The 18471-nt window shown below is 41.3% G+C and overlaps 2 protein-coding genes across 3 annotated transcripts; one reads left to right on the plus strand and one right to left on the minus strand.

Annotated features, from left to right (window-relative positions):
- Positions 1–1068: 1068 nt before the first annotated feature.
- On the minus strand, positions 1069–2759 carry LOC133991178 (vesicle transport protein SFT2C-like). 2 transcript variants are annotated; one of them, XM_062429667.1, is made up of 2 exons: positions 2611–2759; positions 1069–1964 (listed from the first exon to the last, which is right to left on the minus strand). In XM_062429667.1, the coding sequence occupies exon 2, from the start codon at positions 1869–1871 to the stop codon at positions 1203–1205; it is 669 nt and encodes a 222-aa protein (XP_062285651.1). In that variant the 5' UTR covers positions 1872–1964; positions 2611–2759; the 3' UTR covers positions 1069–1202. The 2 variants fall into 2 exon arrangements, with proteins under 2 accessions (XP_062285651.1, XP_062285650.1); XM_062429666.1 differs by having other exon boundaries at positions 2598–2758.
- Positions 2760–5934: 3175 nt separating this feature from the next.
- Positions 5935–13568, plus strand: LOC133991167 (armadillo repeat-containing protein 1-like). Its single transcript, XM_062429639.1, has 7 exons — positions 5935–6093; positions 7120–7315; positions 9164–9255; positions 9332–9521; positions 9914–10030; positions 10957–11031; positions 12155–13568. The coding sequence occupies exons 2-7, from the start codon at positions 7151–7153 to the stop codon at positions 12344–12346; spliced, it is 831 nt and encodes a 276-aa protein (XP_062285623.1). The 5' UTR covers positions 5935–6093; positions 7120–7150; the 3' UTR covers positions 12347–13568.
- Positions 13569–18471: the final 4903 nt, after the last annotated feature.

Below are 18471 nucleotides of genomic sequence, written 5' to 3' on the forward strand. Positions count from 1 at the left end.
TGCAGTATTATGAGTGATGTAGTATGCAGTATTACAGTAAAAGTACTGCAGTATTATGAGCGATGTAGTATGCAGTATTACAGTAAAAGTACTGCAGTATTATAGTGATGTAGTATGCAGTATTACAGTAAAAGTACTGCAGTATTATAGTGATGTAGTATGCAGTATTACAGTAAAAGTACTGCAGTATTATAGTGATGTAGTATGCAGTATTACAGTAAAGTACTGCAGTATTATGAGAGATGTAGTATGCAGTATTACAGTAAAAGTACTGCAGTATTATAGTGATGTAGTATGCAGTACTGGCAGCTGTAGCAGTAAAAGGAGACCATTGCACTAGAAGCAACTTTATCAAGACTTTAATTCTCAGCCAGAAGCTGCAACATGAAAAGTTCTGCCTGGGACTCTAATCTAGTGTCACTGTGACGATGCTGCCACCTGCTGGTACACAACTCACTGTTTCATAACTTCCAAATATTACAGCTCTGTTCTCTGAATACATAGTTCAGAGTCATGTGATCCTGTTTGAGATCAAAGTTTAATTTATTTTTTTAGGTTTTTTGTCCAGAGGGGAGGGGGGGGGGGGTGACATGCAGCAATCCGGCTGGGATTCGAACTGGCGTCGCTGTCAAAGTTTAATTTAATCAGTTACAGTTTCAAATGAAAACCTACGATCAGACTTTACACAGAGAAACACACAGAGCCTCATGTTTAATGTAATGAAAGGGTGAGGGTTTGTCTTCTGATCAGTGACGTAAATATTTACTGTAATATTTCACCTGTTGATACTTTCTCCTCTACTACAGTACAGACGGGAATATTGTAGTTTTATCTGCAGTAAAGGATCTGAGTACAGTTCAGAGTCCTGTGATCCAGCTAGAGATCAAAGTTTAATCAGTTAAAACACTCAGAGCCTCATGTTGACTTTTTTATTTCTTGTATTAACAACAAACAAGTTTACTGATTAAAATACAAAATAAAGTGTCAGATTGTCAGTTTGGTCCTCAGTGATGGACTCCCAGCAGCCAATAATCAATAATCAGTCTGATTACATCATTCATGTTTCTGTGTGGAGCCGCAGCAGAGTCCTGGTTAAACCGGGGCCCCTGGAAGACTTCGGCGGCCCCCGGAGGCCCCCGGCCCACTGACGGGCGTCTGACCTGCCGGCTCTCCGTGAGCAGTGTCTGGTCTCTGGCTCTCGGTCAGATCGCCATGGTCTTCCCGGTGACGGTGCGTTTGAGGGCGGACGCCGCCATGCCGCCCATGAAGCGGAGCCCGGCGCTGCCGCCCGGCAGCAGCGACACCAAGCAGCCGAGGATCACCGCCACCTGCAGCGCGGCTCCCAGCGCGGTGAGCACGGTGCTGTGGAGGCTCAGCGCCGCGTACAGAGTCCCGATGAGGGCGCACAGGTACACGGCGGCCCCGGGGGAGGTGGGCAGGGCGGCGGCCAGCCTGCTGGGGCCCCGCAGCACCGCCACCGCCGCCAGGGCGAACAGCGACCCGAGCGACCACAGCAGCGCGAACTTGCGTGCGTACAGCAGCAGCAGCGGTGCGTACAGCGCGGACAGAGCGAAACACAGTGAGGAAAACACGCCGCACACCGCGGAGGCGACCAGCCGCTGGCGCCGACTCATGCCCGGCAGACACGGGTCCGGCTCCGACCACCACGGCCAGGAAACGCCGCCGCTGCTCCCGGAGCTCTGCCCGGCCGAGCCGCCGGACCACGGGCTGGACCAGCGCCCGAACCAGCTTCCCGAAACCGGCTCGACGCCGTCCATGTCCACCGCGGTGCTGGAGCCGGACTGGGACCCGGTCTTCCCGCCTTTAGACTGCAGCAGGTACTCCTGCAGCTGCCGGTTAAGCTCCGCCATTACGGGGCAGCTAACAGGCTAACTGCTAGCAGGAGGACCTCTTCTTCTTCTGCTGCTTCTTCTTCTTCGTCGTCTTCTTCTTCACATTAAAGTCTGAAAGTTATTAAAGAAAACAGAAGAAGAACTTTAGTAAAAGTTCAGATACTGGTGTAAAACAGACTAAAAGTAGAAGTACTGATTCAACTCCTTTACTCAGTAACAATCAGAAAGTTCAGGCTCTGAAATGAACCGAAGTATAAAAGTAAACATTTATTTTTACCTCCTGATAATTCTGCAAAATGAAAAAGGTTTTCCTGTTTTATTAACAACCTGCACAGAAAAACATCACTGGACACAGTCCAAGTCTCAGACAGAACATATATATATATATAATAAATGTATAAATATATAATATAAACATGGGGGGGGGGGGGGGGTCAGTGGGCTTCTTTGCCCCTCAGATCCTAGAAGCACCACTGCTGAGTATAACGTGTTAATCTCTCCTCACTGTCACAGACTGCTGTTATATAATATAATATATAATATATATAATATAATATGAGTGGTGTTGTAAAGTGAGCACAGAGCTCAGGTTCATATAGTCTTCCTGCTGCTCAGAGGTTAATAACATTACGTCATCACTGCTTTTATTAACTAGTAACGAGGCTGTTAGTGAGGAGCAGAAAGTCCAGATGTTTGTGTTCAGAGGGAGGAAAAGTAAATAAAGAGTCAGCAAAGTTCAGATACCTGAAACATCTACCTTCTGTCTGCAGGTTACTTCCTGCTTCTCCTCCCGACTCCAGCGGAGCTCACAGTCAATATAACCGCGTTAGTGGCGCTGTTAGTCCCGGTAAGTCCCGGTTAGTCCCGGTAAGTCCCGTTTATACCGACCGGAACACACCGGGCCGTTCTTCCTGTTGGAAAGAGACCACGGCGGTGACGTCGCTACACCGCGCCTCATGATTGGATGGCGAGCGGCCACCTGATGTCACCGACCAATGAGCTGCTCCGTTGTTGGAGTTAAAGGTCCCGAACTGCACGAGCAGCTTTAGAGCTTCACAACAAAACATGAAAACACATTTCTGTAAATCTGAAAATATTAACAATTAATCTGATTCATACTGTTACTAACTAAAACTATTCACTAAATATTACAGCTCTATTCTCTCTGAATATTACAGCTCTATTCTATGAATATTACAGCTCTATTCTCTCTAAATATGACAGCTCTATTCTATGAATATTACAGCTCTATTCTCTCTGAATATTACAGCTCTATTCTCTCTAAATATTACAGCTCTATTCTATGAATATTACAGCTCTATTCTCTCTGAATATTACAGCTCTATTCTCTCTGAATATTACAGCTCTATTCTCTCTGAATATTACAGCTCTATTCTCTCTAAATATGACAGCTCTATTCTATGAATATTACAACTCTATTCTATGAATATTACAGCTCTATTCTCTGAATATTAAAGATCTATTCTCTGTGAATATTACAGCTCTATTCTCTCTAAATATTACAGCTCTATTCTCTCGAAATATTACAGCTCTATTCTCTCTAAATATTACAGCTCTATTCTCTCTTAATATTACAGCTCTATTCTCTCTGAATATTACAGCTCTATTCTCTCGAAATATTACAGCTCTATTCTCTAAATATTACAGCTCTATTCTCTGAATATTACAGCTCTATTCTCTCTGAATATTACAGCTCTATTCTCTCTAAATATTACAGCTCTATTCTCTAAATATTACAGCTCTATTGTCTCTGAATATTACAGCTCTATTCTCTCTAAATATGACAGCTCTATTCTATGAATATTACAACTCTATTCTATGAATATTACAGCTCTATTCTCTGAATATTACAGCTCTATTCTCTGAATATTACAGCTCTATTCTCTCTAAATATTACAGCTCTATTCTCTCTAAATATTACAGCTCTATTCTATGAATATTACAGCTCTATTCTCTCTAAATATGACAGCTCTATTCTCTCTAAATATTACAGCTCTATTCTATGAATATTACAGCTCTATTCTCTCTGAATATTACAGCTCTATTCTCTCTGAATATTACAGCTCTATTCTCTCTGAATATTACAGCTCTATTTTCTCTAAATATGACAGCTCTATTCTATGAATATTACAACTCTATTCTATGAATATTACAGCTCTATTCTCTGAATATTAAAGCTCTATTCTCTCTGAATATTACAGCTCTATTCTCTCTAAATATTACAGCTCTATTCTCTCGAAATATTACAGCTCTATTCTCTCTAAATATTACAGCTCTATTCTCTCTTAATATTACAGCTCTATTCTCTCTGAATATTACAGCTCTATTCTCTCGAAATATTACAGCTCTATTCTCTAAATATTACAGCTCTATTCTCTGAATATTACAGCTCTATTCTCTCTGAATATTACAGCTCTATTCTCTCTAAATATTACAGCTCTATTCTCTAAATATTACAGCTCTGTTGTCTCTGAATATTACAGCTCTATTCTCTCTAAATATTACAGCTCTATTCTCTAAATATTACAGCTCTGTTGTCTCTGAATATTACAGCTCTATTCTCTGAATATTACAGCTCTATTCTCTCTGAATATTACAGCTCTATTCTCTGAATATTACAGCTCTATTCTATGAATATTACAGCTCTATTCTCTGAATATTACAGCTCTATTCTCTCTGAATATTACAGCTCTATTCTCTCTAAATATTACAGCTCTATTCTCTCTAAATATTACAGCTCTATTCTCTAAATGTTACAGCTCTATTCTATGAATATTACAGCTCTATTCTATGAATATTACAGCTCTATTCTCTAAATATTAAAGCTCTATTCTCTGAATATTACAGCTCTATTCTCTAAATGTTACAGCTCTATTCTCTCTAAATATTACAGCTCTATTGTCTACATATTACAGCTCTACTCTCTAAATATTACAGCTCTATTCTCTGAATATTACAGCTCTATTCTCTCTGAATATTACAGCTCTATTCTCTCTAAATATTACAGCTCTATTCTTTAAATGTTACAGCTCTATTCTATGAATATTACAGCTCTATTCTATGAATATTACAGCTCTATTCTCTCTGAATATTACAGCTCTATTCTCTGAATATTACAGCTCTATTCTCTCTAAATATTACAGCTCTATTCTCTCTAAATATTACAGCTCTATTCTCTAAATGTTACAGCTCTATTCTCTGAATATTACAGCTCTATTCTATGAATATTACAGCTCTATTCTCTCTAAATATTACAGCTCTATTCTCTCTAAATATTACAGCTCTATTCTCTAAATGTTACAGCTCTATTCTATGAATATTACAGCTCTATTCTATGAATATTACAGCTCTATTCTCTCTAAATATTACAGCTCTATTCTCTCTAAATATTACAGCTCTATTCTCTAAATGTTACAGCTCTATTCTATGAATATTACAGCTCTATTCTCTGAATATTACAGCTCTATTCTCTCTGAATATTACAGCTATATTCTCTGAATATTACAGCTCTATTCTCTCTGAATATTACAGCTCTATTCTCTCTAAATATTACAGCTCTATTCTCTAAATGTTACAGCTCTATTCTATGAATATTACAGCTCTATTGTCTAAATATTACAGCTCTATTCTCTAAATGTTACAGCTCTATTCTATGAATATTACAGCTCTATTGTCTAAATATTACAGCTCTACTCTCTGAATATTACAGCTCTATTCTCTCTGAATATTACAGCTCTATTCTCTCTAAATATTACAGCTCTATTCTCTAAATGTTACAGCTCTATTCTATGAATATTACAGCTCTATTGTCTAAATATTACAGCTCTACTCTCTGAATATTACAGCTCTATTCGTTAAATATGACACAAACGTGTTTTCATGTTTTGTTGTGAAGCTCTAAAGCTGCTCGTGCAGTTCGGGACCTTTAACTCCAACAACGGAGCAGCTCATTGGTCGTGAACATAAGGTGGCCGCTCGCCATCCAATCATGAGGCGCGGTGTAGCGACGTCACCGCCGTGGTCTCTTTCCAGCAGGAAGAACGGCCCGGTGTGTCCGGTCGGTATAAACGGTACAAACCGGGACTTACCGGGACTAACAGCTCCACTAACTGTTTCATATTTACTCTGAGCTCTGATTGACTCTGAGTCACGTGATCTGCTGCAGCCGCTAACAGCTCGTTTCCGGTCGGTTAACGGAGGAAAAGCTAACCGGAGAGAGGTGAGCCGCGTGCCGGTTAAAGCTGTTATTACTCTGTGTGTGTGTGTGTGTGTGTGTGTGTGTGTGTGTGTGTGTGTGTGTGTGTGTGTGTGTGTGTGTGTGTGTGTGTGTGTGTGTGTGTGTATAACAGGTGTGTGTGTGTGTGTATAACAGGTGTGTGTGTGTGTATAACAGGTGTGTGTGTGTATAACAGGTGTGTGTGTGTGTGTGTGTGTGTGTGTGTGTGTGTGTGTGTGTGTGTGTGTGTGTGTGTGTGTGTGTGTGTGTGTGTGTGTGTGTAGGTAACGTGTGTGTAACAGGTGTGTGTGTGTGTGTGTGTGTGTGTAACAGGTGTGTAGGTGTGTGTGTGTAACAGGTGTGTAGGCGTGTGTGTGTAACAGGTGTGTAGGCGTGTGTGTGTAACAGGTGTGTAGGCGTGTGTGTGTAACAGGTGTTTGTGTGTAACAGGTGTGTAGGTGTGTGTGTATTACAGGTGTGTGTGTGTGTGTACCAGGTGTGTGTCGGTGTAACAGGTGTGTGTGTGTGTGTGTGTGTGTGTGTGTGTGTGTGTGTGTGTGTGTGTGTGTGTGTGTGTGTGTGTGTGTGTGTGTGTACCAGGCGTGTGACGGTTTAACAGGCGTGTGTGTGTGTGTGTGTGTGTGTGTGTGTGTGTGTGTGTGTGTGTGTGTGTGTGTATGTATAACAGGTGTGTGTGTACCAGGTGTGTGTGTCTAACAGGTGTGTGTGTGTGTGTACCAGGTGTGTGTGTGTGTGTGTACCAGGTGTGTGTGTGTACCAGGTGTGTGTGTGTGTGTCTAACAGGTGTGTGTGTGTGTGTGTACCAGGTGTGTGTGTCTAACAGGTGTGTGTGTGTGTGTGTGTGTGTGTGTACCAGGTGTGTGTGTGTGTGTGTGTGTGTGTGTGTGTACCAGGTGTGTGTGTGTACCAGGTGTGTGTGTGTGTGTGTCTAACAGGTGTGTGTGTGTGTGTGTGTACCAGGTGTGTGTGTCTAACAGGTGTGTGTGTGTGTGTGTGTGTGTGTACCAGGTGTGTGTCGGTGGATGGGTGAGCAGCAGCCATGATGAGTGTGGAGCCGGACGCTCTGGCTGTCGTAAACCAGCTGAGAGATCTGGCCGCTGACCCGATGAACCGCAGAGCCATCGTCCAGGACCAGGGCTGCCTGCCGGGCCTCATCCTGTTTCTGGACCATCCCAACCCACAGGTGGTCTACTCCGCTCTGCTGGTGAGCCCACAGGATTCATTACACATCCATACATATAGACTGTAGTCAGTATGAACAGGAGGAATCAGGCTCAGAGATAAATAAGTGTTGGTAAGATGATGAATTCATAAATCAGTTAAATCAATCAATCAATCAATCAATCTTTATTTGTATAGCGCCAAATCACAACAAAGTTATCTCAAGGCACTTTACACATAGAGCAGGTTCTAAACCGTACTCTTCAAGTTTTAATTTATAAAGAGACCCAACATTCCCACATGAGCAAGCATTTAGCGACAATGGCAAGAAAAAACTCCCTTTTAACAGGAAGAAACCTCAGGCAGAACCAGGCTCAAAGTGGGCGGCCATCTGCCTCGACCGGTTGGGGTAGAGGGGAGAGAGAGGAAGAATAGGAGAGAGAGAGAAGCACATAGAAAATAAACATTGAAGCTAGAAGGTCCGGGACTGGAATCTGTCATCCGGACGTCTACAGGCCCAGATTGCCTGTGAGATGAGAAAGCACAGACAACTCCGGGGAAGAAGTGTAGGTTACTGAATGCATTAATAGTACATGAATGTTATTGGATATAGATGGATGGATATAACTAGATTTAAAAGCAGCATCAGGTTTGTTAAAATGTACATTTAGTATTTTTTTACTCAGTGGCTCCGCAGCAAGACATCATGGACGTCCGAGTTACACCCAGTTCAATATATTCAATATATTAAATAAAGATCAATGAGAGAAAACTGCATCAATGTGTAATTAAGGTTTTATTGTTTTAATAATGGTTTTATAAATGGATGAATTCAGAAAAAGACCTTAAACAGATCTTAAAAACTAGTTTTAAACGGCATCTTTTATTAGTCAGTCTGAACAAGAGGAACGTGGGTCAGAGATAAATAAGTGTTGGTAAGATGATGAATTCATAAATCAGTTAAACTAGTTTTAAAAGCAGCATCAGGTTTGTTAAAATGTACATTTAGTATTTTTGTTGGTTTTATATCATTTGAAATGACATTTGCACCATTTTATACCACAAGTAAGACTGAATGCTCCTGAAAATGTCAAATGGTGTAACCACAAAAGAATGATACATATTACATATCCACCTAGAGAGAAAGAAAGAAAGGAGGAAAGAAAGAAAGTGGATGAAGAGGAGAATGAAAGATAAAGGGAGGAAGAGGAGAATGAAAGATAAAGGGAGGAAGAGGAGAAAGAAAGATAAAGGAGGAAGAGGAGAACGAAAGGGAGGAGGAAGAGGAGAAAGAAAGAAAGAAAGGAGGAAGATGACAAAGGAGGAAGAGGAGAAAGAAAGAAAGGAGGAAGTTGAGAAAGAAAGGGAGGAGGAAGAGGAGAAAGAAAGAAAGCAGGTTCCTGATCTCCATGCTTCCCCAGAGTAAATGTAATATGTAGAACAATTGTATTCCATTACCTTCATTTAATATAAAGTTATAATGTAAGATCATGCCAAACTAGTTGATATGGTCTTTTATTGACAATTTACTGTTTTTAAGCAAGTTGAATTATTTGGTACAAAGTTTTTATGGTTACACCACTTAGACATTTTTGCCATAATCCTCTAATATATTCTCTAAAAATGGGTTATAAGCAGAAATTTGATGCTGGGTCCACAAAAAAAGAATGTGTGCAAGTTATTCATACGTTTATTTTCACATTTTAACCCTTTAAATTTAAATAAACCACATGGAGACAAACTGAGAATTTAAACAGCCTGAAAAAAAATAATTCAAACTTCTGAAGTGACGCATGAACAGATTTTAAAAAGACTCAAATCTAAAATCTTCATCATTGCTCAGTCTGTGTATCTGTCTGACCATCTGCTCTCTGATTGGTCGCTGTCCCAGGCGGTGCGTTACCTGGCGGAGTGCAGAGCCAATCAGGAGAAGCTGAAGGGCGAGCTGGGGATGATGCTGAGTCTGCAGAACGTCATGCAGAAGTGAGACAACTTTAACTCCTCCTCATTATTTCCATTATGAATGAATCATGAAGTAATGAGTGGTTCCGTGTCTCAGGTCGACGACTCCGGGGGAGACGAAGCTGCTGGCGTCAGAGATCTACGAGCTGCTGCAGGCGTCCGGCGCCGCCGACCCAGAGACCGGCGCCGAGGCCGTCAGCGGACACAAAAAAGCTCAGTTCTTTCTCGGCTCGAGCAACAAGAGAGCGAAGACTGTGATCCTGCACATCGACGGGCTGGACGACTCTGTGAGTTCACTCATTCATTCATTCATTCATTTATTCACTCATTCATTCATTCATTCACTCATTCATTCACTCATTCACTCATTTATTCATTCACTCATTCATTCACTCATTTATTCATTCACTCATTTATTCATTCACTCATTCATTCACTCACTCACTCATTCATTTACTCATTTATTCATTCACTCATTCATTTATTCACACATTCATTTATTAATTCACTCATTCATTCACTCATTCATTTATTCACTCATTCATTTATTCACACATTCATTCATTTATTCATTCACTCATTCTTTTATTCACTCATTCATTTATTCATTCACTCATTTATTCATTCACTCCTTCATCTGAGGTCTTGTTTACATTGTTATCATGTGTTGTGGTTTCAGAGTCGCAGGAGTCTGTGTGAAGAAGCTCTGCTGAAGATCAGAGGAGTGATCAGCTTCACCTTCCAGATGGCTGTGAAGAGATGCATCGTTAGGATCCGCTCGGACCTGAAGGCCGAGGTGAGACCAGAACCAGCTCTAACAATAATAACAGTAATAATAACAACAATAATAATAATAATAACAATAATAATAATAATAATAACAATAATAATAATGGGCGCGCAGGTGGTCGAGTGGTTTAGAGCGCATGCCATGTACGCAGCGGACCCCGGTTCGATTCCCGGCCGGCGGACCTTTCTGCATGTCACACCCCCCTCTCTCTCCCGTAATTTCCTGTCTCTCTACTTTCAAATAAAGGCGTCTATGCCAGAGAAAATCTTTAAAAAAAACCATAATAATAATAATAATAACAACAACAGGTTTTATTTAAGTGGAGCTAACCCTAACCCTTTCTTCACAGACCAAAGGAAACTTTAGTTACAGAAACTAAACAAAAAAACAAAGCAGAGAAAAGTTTTGAAGTCAAATTTTAATTTAGAAAGAAAGAACAGCCATGACACCGAGGGTTGGAGTTATAGAGAGGACCAGTAACCGTGGCAACTGGGAGAGGACCAGTAAACAGGGTAACTGGGAGAGGACTAGTAACCAGAGTAATTTGGGAGAAGACCGGTAACCAGAGTAACTGGGAGAGGACCAGTAACCAGGGCAACTGGGAGAGGACCAGTAACCAGAGTAACTGGGAGAGGACCGGTAACCAGAGTAACTGGGAGAGGACCAGTAACCAGGGCAACTGGGAGAGGACCAGTAACCAGAGTAACTGGGAGAGGACCGGTAACCAGAGTAACTGGGAGAAGACCGGTAACCAGGGTAACTGGGAGAGGACCGGTAACCAGATTAACTGGGAGAGGACCGGTAACCAGAGTAACTGGGAGAGGACCGGTAACCACAGTAACTGGGAGAGGACCGGTAACCACAGTAACTGGGAGAGGATCGGTAACTGTACTGATCAATAATCTGTAGATAACAGGAAGTGTTCTTCTCAGGCTTTGGCGTCTGCGATCGCGTCTACGGAGGTGATGACGGCTCAGCAGGTGATGAAAGGAGAGAACGGAGACGAGGTCAGTTAGAGTGCTGATCTATCCTTCTATCATTCTATCTATCTATCTATCTATCTATCTATCTATCTATCTATCTATCCATCTATCCATCTATCTATCTATCTATCTATCTATCTATCTATCTATCTATCTATCTATCCATCCATCCATCCATCCATCCATCCATCCATCTATCCATATATCCATCTATATATCTATCCATCCATATATTCCTACACATCAGATCAGATATTCCTTTATTAGACATTTTCATTATTCCAGCAGCAAGTGGAGAATAAAAATAGAAGAGCAGCAATAACAAAGAATAAAGAATAAATAAGTATGAAAAACAATAACAGTAGAAATATATAATAATAATAATTCTGACATTATTTACAGCACAACAGTAATATTAGTATTGAATGGTAATAAACCAGAGGTTACATTGTTGTTGCTCAGATTAAAGTGAAGAAAATATATATATATGGATATTATATATATATATTATACATGAAATACTAATATTGCACAGCGACATTAAAAGTCACACACAAGATTAACAGCAGAATCTAACCAGTGATGAATACGCTGCAGTAACGGTTCCTACCAGCAGGTGGCAGCAGAGTCACAGCCATTGGGTCACTGAGTCACAAACTAAATCTGTTTCACCCAAACTTTATGGTCTTTACCACTTCCATGGGTCTGGTTCTGGTTCTGAGGTTTCTTCTTGTTTAAAGGGAGTTTTTTCTCTCCACTGTCACCAAGTGCTGCTCATGTGTGAATGTTGGGTCTCTTTAAATTAAACCTGAAGAGGTCGGTTTAGACCTGCTCTACGTGGAAAGAGCCTTGAGATTACTTCGTTGTGATTTGGCGCTTTATAAATAAAGATTGATTGATTGACTGATTGATTGATTGATTGATTTACTACTTCTATGAGCCCTGTTATTCACAGAGTGACAACAACTAACAATTAATGTTTTGTTTTCTTTTTGATTTAAAGCTTTATTGTTATTTATTTAATTATTTCTATGTGCATTCTTTTTGGAAAATAATTAATAAAGACCAAAATAAATCACAGAAAAAGAGAACCCCCCCCCTCCCCACAGTGTTTACCTGCACAGTGACTTCCTGTCCGTGTCTTCAGGTGTTGATCCCGTTTTCGGAGGACGGCTCTGTATCGGTGGAGCAGAACGTGGATCTGCCCGACTACCTGCCGGAGGAAGAGAGTCCGTCTCAGGATCCGGACAAGGCGGTGACCCGGGTGGGAACCGGTGGTGATGGAGCCACCTGGCTGGGCGCCGCCGCCAACTTCCTGTCCCGCTCCTTCTACTGGTGACCCTGCAGGGCCACCGTCCCCTCCCCCCCCCCCCCCCTCTGTTAAAGCCTCCCGCCGCCCGTCACAACCAAAATCTACCAGCTGCCAAATCTCAGAGCTGTCCGTCGGAGCCGGAGGGACGAACGGCGATGTCGTCACTTTAAACGATGAAAACAGAGACGAGCGGCGGCGTTCTCTCCGTTAACGGGTCCATTGATACAAACCAAATGTCTTAACGGAGCGGCAGTACGAACTAACGAGTTTAAAGAGGACCGAACCTCTTCCTCCTTTTACCTTCCACGTATTTATTTGACCAACAGACGAGCGAGTGACTGAGTGACGTTTCTACAGTCTGACCGTCTGAGTTCAGTCAGCTGTGCCTTTAGTTTGAACTTCTGCTGATTCACAGAGCGACTCGTCTTTAAAATGTCTCAATGATGACGAATGCCTGAGTTATTATGAATATCACACCCGTCACCTGTCAGCCAATCAGAAACTTCCTGTGAGCTGAGCTGCCTCTGTGCTGTTTGAACCAGAGATGTCAAGATGTCTGAATATGATTATTACTTGTTATAATCAGTCAGATTTTTATTATTCTATCGTCAGAACTCGACTTTTTATAACCGATTCCTGCAGCGACACGAATATAAGACGATGTTTGATTCAGTCAATGATGTTTGGAAGAAGTCGGCGTTACACCAGCTGATCAGATCATATTTCTTTGTAAAAGGAAAGAGAGATTCTCAGTTTTAACCCAGATGAGTTCAGACACCAACAGTCTGCTGTGACGAAGGATGAAGATGAAACTATCTCAGGAAACTTCCCATCAGGACGACCGTCACAGTTTTTATTAAAGCAGCCGCTGAAACAAACGTTGTCTTATATTCAGAAAGTAAAGTTAAAGCTTTAAACGTTAAAACTCATCAGAAATAAGAACGCAGCCATGTGGGACCACGAGGGTTAAATATGGGCTGCAAGGGAGGGAACATGTCCGATAAATCTCTGGTTAAATGTCAGGAAACCTTCTATGGGAATTAACAGGAACCAACTGTATACAACGCCAGCTTGAAAATTTCAGGTGCATGCTGGGAAAAATAAAAACAGGGATTCTACTTATATGGGCATCAGGAGGAGCATGAGGCGCCCTCCTGAACCTGTGAACCAATCAACCTGTCAATCACCACGTAGCCACGCCCTAATGCATACCCTGCTTTATCGTCACATATAAAATCAGGGAGGCCAAAATGTCCCAAATGAACATCATACTGCATTGAAGAAGGCTTTAAACTAGCGATTGAGACCATAAACACATTTTGAAAACGTTTACTGAGGTTAGAAATCAAGTGAGAAGTTGGTGAATTCTCCATTGACTTGTATAGAGACGGAAGTCCTTTTGACACCAAAACGGTCGCCCCCTGGTGGCCTTTTGATAGAATGCAGTTTTAAGTTACTTCCGCGTTGGCCTCATTGCAGAGGACCGGAGCTCCCCGCCTGGTTTTAACCAACATTAAGCTGCAAGACGTTTTTTTCTAAAACATTTAACTTCTCTGTTAAAGTCTAACACGCAACTTTGTACATTTCCACGTTATTTCCGCTAATTCCCATCGAAAGTTTCCAACTTTGTAAATTCCCAGATTTTTGCAACCCTAGTCCCACATGGGTTTGTCCTTAGTTTCCATGGTGACTCCACCTGGCTGGGACAATCACAGCTGTTACTGACTGAAATCTGAAGGTTTTAAAGGTTTTTAATTAATATTAATAGGATGAATGAACATTAGTGTTTTTATCCTCGTTGGCATTCGTCATCATTTGAAACATTTTAAAGCTGAATCACGTCGTCCTCGCTGTGACGTTCCTGCATTAAAGTGTTAGTGTGAATCTGTGAGGAGGATCAGTGAGAGAACGGTGCTTTTACTTTGTGGTGTGGTATGAATGCCTTTATACTGAAACTGTTACTTTAACTTCCTGTGGATCAGACGCTGTTACACTCGTTTAATGGAGCAACGTTACTGAGCTTTATTCCATTTAACTGGGGAACATCCAGAGAGTTTACTGGGAAGCAGTTTGTGGACGTTTTTGCACCTTTAATCAGAAATCTTTAAACATCGAACCTGAACACTGAGCTTCAGACAGTTTAACTGAATGAATCCAGCTTTTTTATTTTTTAATTCATTCCTTCAGAGCACGTTGTGGTTTTTCACATTCCCCGACCGAAGGAGAGTCTGATCGCTCCAAAAGAAACTGACTGTTTGACCCAAATTCACATGCTGTGTCTTGTTTACTGAAGAGGAACAAAAATGTCTAACAAACAAGATCTAACATGTAAATATGAAGCTAGCTTTTTAAAAGTCTGTCAAACTCAGAGTGCAGTGAATGCATCAGTGGTGAGTTCAGGTTCATTGTTTCCTGAAGTCGGCTGAAGCTTTTTGTAGAATAGTTGTTTTTGTTTGAGATGAAACTTAAAGTGAGTCTTAAAGCTGGCTGTCAGTTATCTTTTTAATTAGAGTAACGATATGTTAACAATGTTTCTCCTCACCGACGAGATGGAAGAGATCAAATCTGATTTATTAATCAGCTTCTGAACAGCGGAGACGTTAAGAGCTGCATCGATGAATCCAAACTTTATAACCAACTATTCATTTTTAAAGCTAAACTTCTCTGATTCAGATCCTTAAATGTGATTATTTTGTCCTCTGTGACAGTAAACTGAACATTGAGACATTTAAAGACGATTAAACCAAACTAATAGTCAATAAATCAATAATGAAAATAATGAAAATAATGTTTGGTTGCAGCTCTGATGTTTCTGTGTGTGAACACTTTTATGCACCAACTGAGATTTAAGTCGGCCAATGAAATCATTCCTGAGGCTGGATAAGAACCTGGGATCTCTGCATGCCCCCCCCCCCCCAGTCTGTTGGACCATGTTTGCCTTTGAAAGTTTGGGAAGTCCTGCAGCTTTAATGATGTCCAGATGTTGTTCACGCCTGAATCCTGCAGCGATGTGTTCACTGTGTGCAGACCATCACTAACCACCTTCATCGTTTCCATGGAGATACATTGAAATGTTGATCCTGTTATTGTGATGGGACACAGCTCATGTTACTGTTACTCTGTTACTCTGTTACTGTGTGTGTACTTTAAACTTCACTGCTTCCTTTAATTTATACAAGAAAAGTCTTTTATTATTCTTTATTATTAATTAAGTCTGCAGGAAGTCGTCTCGAGGCCTCGGCAGACTTTCAAAGTGTGATGAAGTCTGGACTAGAGCCCGACCGATATTAGGGAGTAAAAAATAATTATTAGAAAATTCGCTATGAATTAAAAAAATGCAGAACAAACAAAAACAAACGTGCATATATTAAACTTGAATTGAGAAAAAGGGTCAAATATACGTAAAATGCTGCCTACAGAACTTAATATACATATCGACCATAGACTGTATATAAAATGGACGTAACATCCGTGACGTCACCCATTGGTTTGTGGACTGCTGCTCGGAGGCCAATAGTATCGGATCTGAGCAGCGCCATCTTGAACATTTCAGGTGCATGCTGGGAAAAATAAAAACAGGGATTCTACTTATATGGGCATCAGGAGGAGCATGAGGCGCCTTCCTTAACCTGTGAACCAATCAACCTGTCAATCACCACGTAGCCACGCCCTAATGCATACCCTGCTTTATCGTCACATATAAAATCAGGGAGGCCAAAATGTCCCAAATGAACATCATACTGCATTGAAGAAGGCTTTAAACTAGCGATTGAGACCATAAACACATTTTGAAAACGTTTACTGAGGTTAGAAATCAAGTGAGAAGTTGGTGAATTCTCCATTGACTTGTATAGAGACGGAAGTCCTTTTGACACCAAAACGGTCGCCCCCTGGTGGCCTTTTGATAGAATGCAGTTTTAAGTTACTTCCTCGTTGGCCTCATTTCAGAGGACTGGAACTCCCCGCCTGATATCGACACATACCGATACTGAAATATCTGATTTGTAAATATCGGTCGGCTCCAGTCTGGACCGATGTGCTCGTAGCTCCGCCCACAGCACTGACTGACCAATCACACTCAGAGTAACCGGCTATCAATCACACCAGATGTTAGCAGGAGTATCGGCCCCAAATATCACATGAAGACTTCTGAACAAGTTTCACATGTTTAATGATTTTTTTAAATATTAAAAATCAAAAGAAAAACTCAGAGCTGAAGCTTCCTGTGAGAGCCGATACAGAGTCTGTTTGTTGTTTGTTTGTTTGTTTGAATTTTGTGCTGCGACATAATTAAAGGTTTTAAAACATTTACACATTTTCTTTCTTCTACTCAGGTTAAATTCCAGTCAAATCATTGAGATTTAAAATGAACAAAGTCAAAATGAGAATTTTCCTTTAAAAAAAAAAACTGATTTCAATTTTGAGTTCTTCACTGAAACTTGCTCTTCATCACCATCATCATCATCAATGTGCTGTTGTCTGTTTTTATTCACAGCTGCAGGAAATAAAATGTGTGTCATGAATATTTGGAGTCTGCTGATTTTTACAGTTTTACATCATTAACTAACAACCGAATGTTTAACCATAATCTTTGATTGTTGCTGAAATATTGAGAAAGAACTTCGGTACGATGACGAGAAGCAAGTTTAGGAATGATTGATCTAAAGCTTAAGGTCCGTGTAAAGTAAGAATAAATATGTGTTCTGAGTTTGACATACCACAGAAAAGTGTGTTGTTAACCACCCTGCCAAATTTGAATTATTAAAAAAATCGCTAAATATGTGAAATTAGGCTACAAAGTTGTGTAAAAGTCTGCCTATTTCTCTGCTCCCAAACGCTGAAGCCCCGCCCCCTACCAAGTGTCACCTGTCAATCAAAGTCACCACCTCTACCAGAAACGCTAGGTCTGAGAGCTTTCTGCTGCTAACTCAGCTGCTAGCTCGGTGGCTAACACAGCGGCTAACTCGGTGGCTAGCTCAGCTAACTGTAGACTGTAGTAGTAGTGTGCGCTGAATGTATTTATACCTCTACAACAGCAGGGCGGGTTTATGCTAAGCCTAGCTCCACTATTCAAATCTAAATGGTTGAAATGCTTTTTAACCTTTTTTAGAAAAACATTTATGACCTATTTAATGTGTTTAGAAGAAAATGTCTGAATTCACTTTACAGTCTTTAAAAGAATCTCCAACGATCTGAAATCAGCTGTTTGTGCTTTTCTGAGTCAATGAGGATTAAAAGTAGTGAAACTGAAAGAAGAGGAAACAGAATAAAAGCAATGAACAGACTCATTGATGGTGACTCGGGGTATTTGTGCAGCTGCGGCCGAAGACTGTTTGATGTGAAAGAGGCTCTTTGAGCGTCTGTCGGCCAGCAGCAGCTGAACGGAGCGTTTTGTGTCGGACTGAAAGCAGAGCGGAGTTTTTATTCCTCACAGTGAAAAGAGTCGAGCTCAGGAGAGAAAAGCAGAGACGGAGGTTACTGCAGGTCGTTCAGAGGACGCTGAAGAAAACCAGCCGCCTGTAAACGCATCATCAGCTTTCACTGAGCTTATTTAACCCTCCTATTGTCCTCGAGTTAAGGAAGGAAGGAAGGAAAGGAGTAAGGAGGGAGGGAGGGAGGAAGCAAAGGAGCAAGGAAGGAAGGAAGGAAGGGAAGAAGAAGGAAAGAAAGGAGGGAGGGAGGAAAGAAGGACAGAGGAAAGAAGGAAGGGAGGACGGTAGGGGGGAGGAAAGAAAGAGAAGGAAAGAAGGAAGGACAAAAGGATGGAGGAAGGAAAGAGGGACAGAGGAAAGAAGGAAGGGAGGAAGGTAGGGGGAGGAAAGAAAGAGAGAAGGAGGGAGGAAGGAAAGGAAGGAAGGAGGGAGGAAGGAAGGAAGGAAAGAAAGAGAAGGATGGAGGAAGGAAGGAAAGGGGGAAGGAAGGGAGGAAGGAAGGAAGGAAAGAAAGAGAAGGATGGAGGAAGGAAGGAAAGGGGGAAGGAAGGGAGGAAGGAACAGTCAAAACAGACGGGGTCAATATTCTTCAGATTCTTATTTTTAACAGAAACTTTTGAGACTGTTTTTATTTCAGTCTGACGTTTAGATTTGAACCCAACAGGAACTTTATCAGCTGAGTCTTTCAGTCTGTGAGCTGTGTGAACTACAGCTTCAGTC

The sequence above is a fragment of the Scomber scombrus genome, chromosome 11 (genome assembly GCF_963691925.1).
Source record: "Scomber scombrus chromosome 11, fScoSco1.1, whole genome shotgun sequence".
In the NCBI taxonomy this organism is placed as follows: Eukaryota; Metazoa; Chordata; class Actinopteri; order Scombriformes; family Scombridae; genus Scomber; species Scomber scombrus.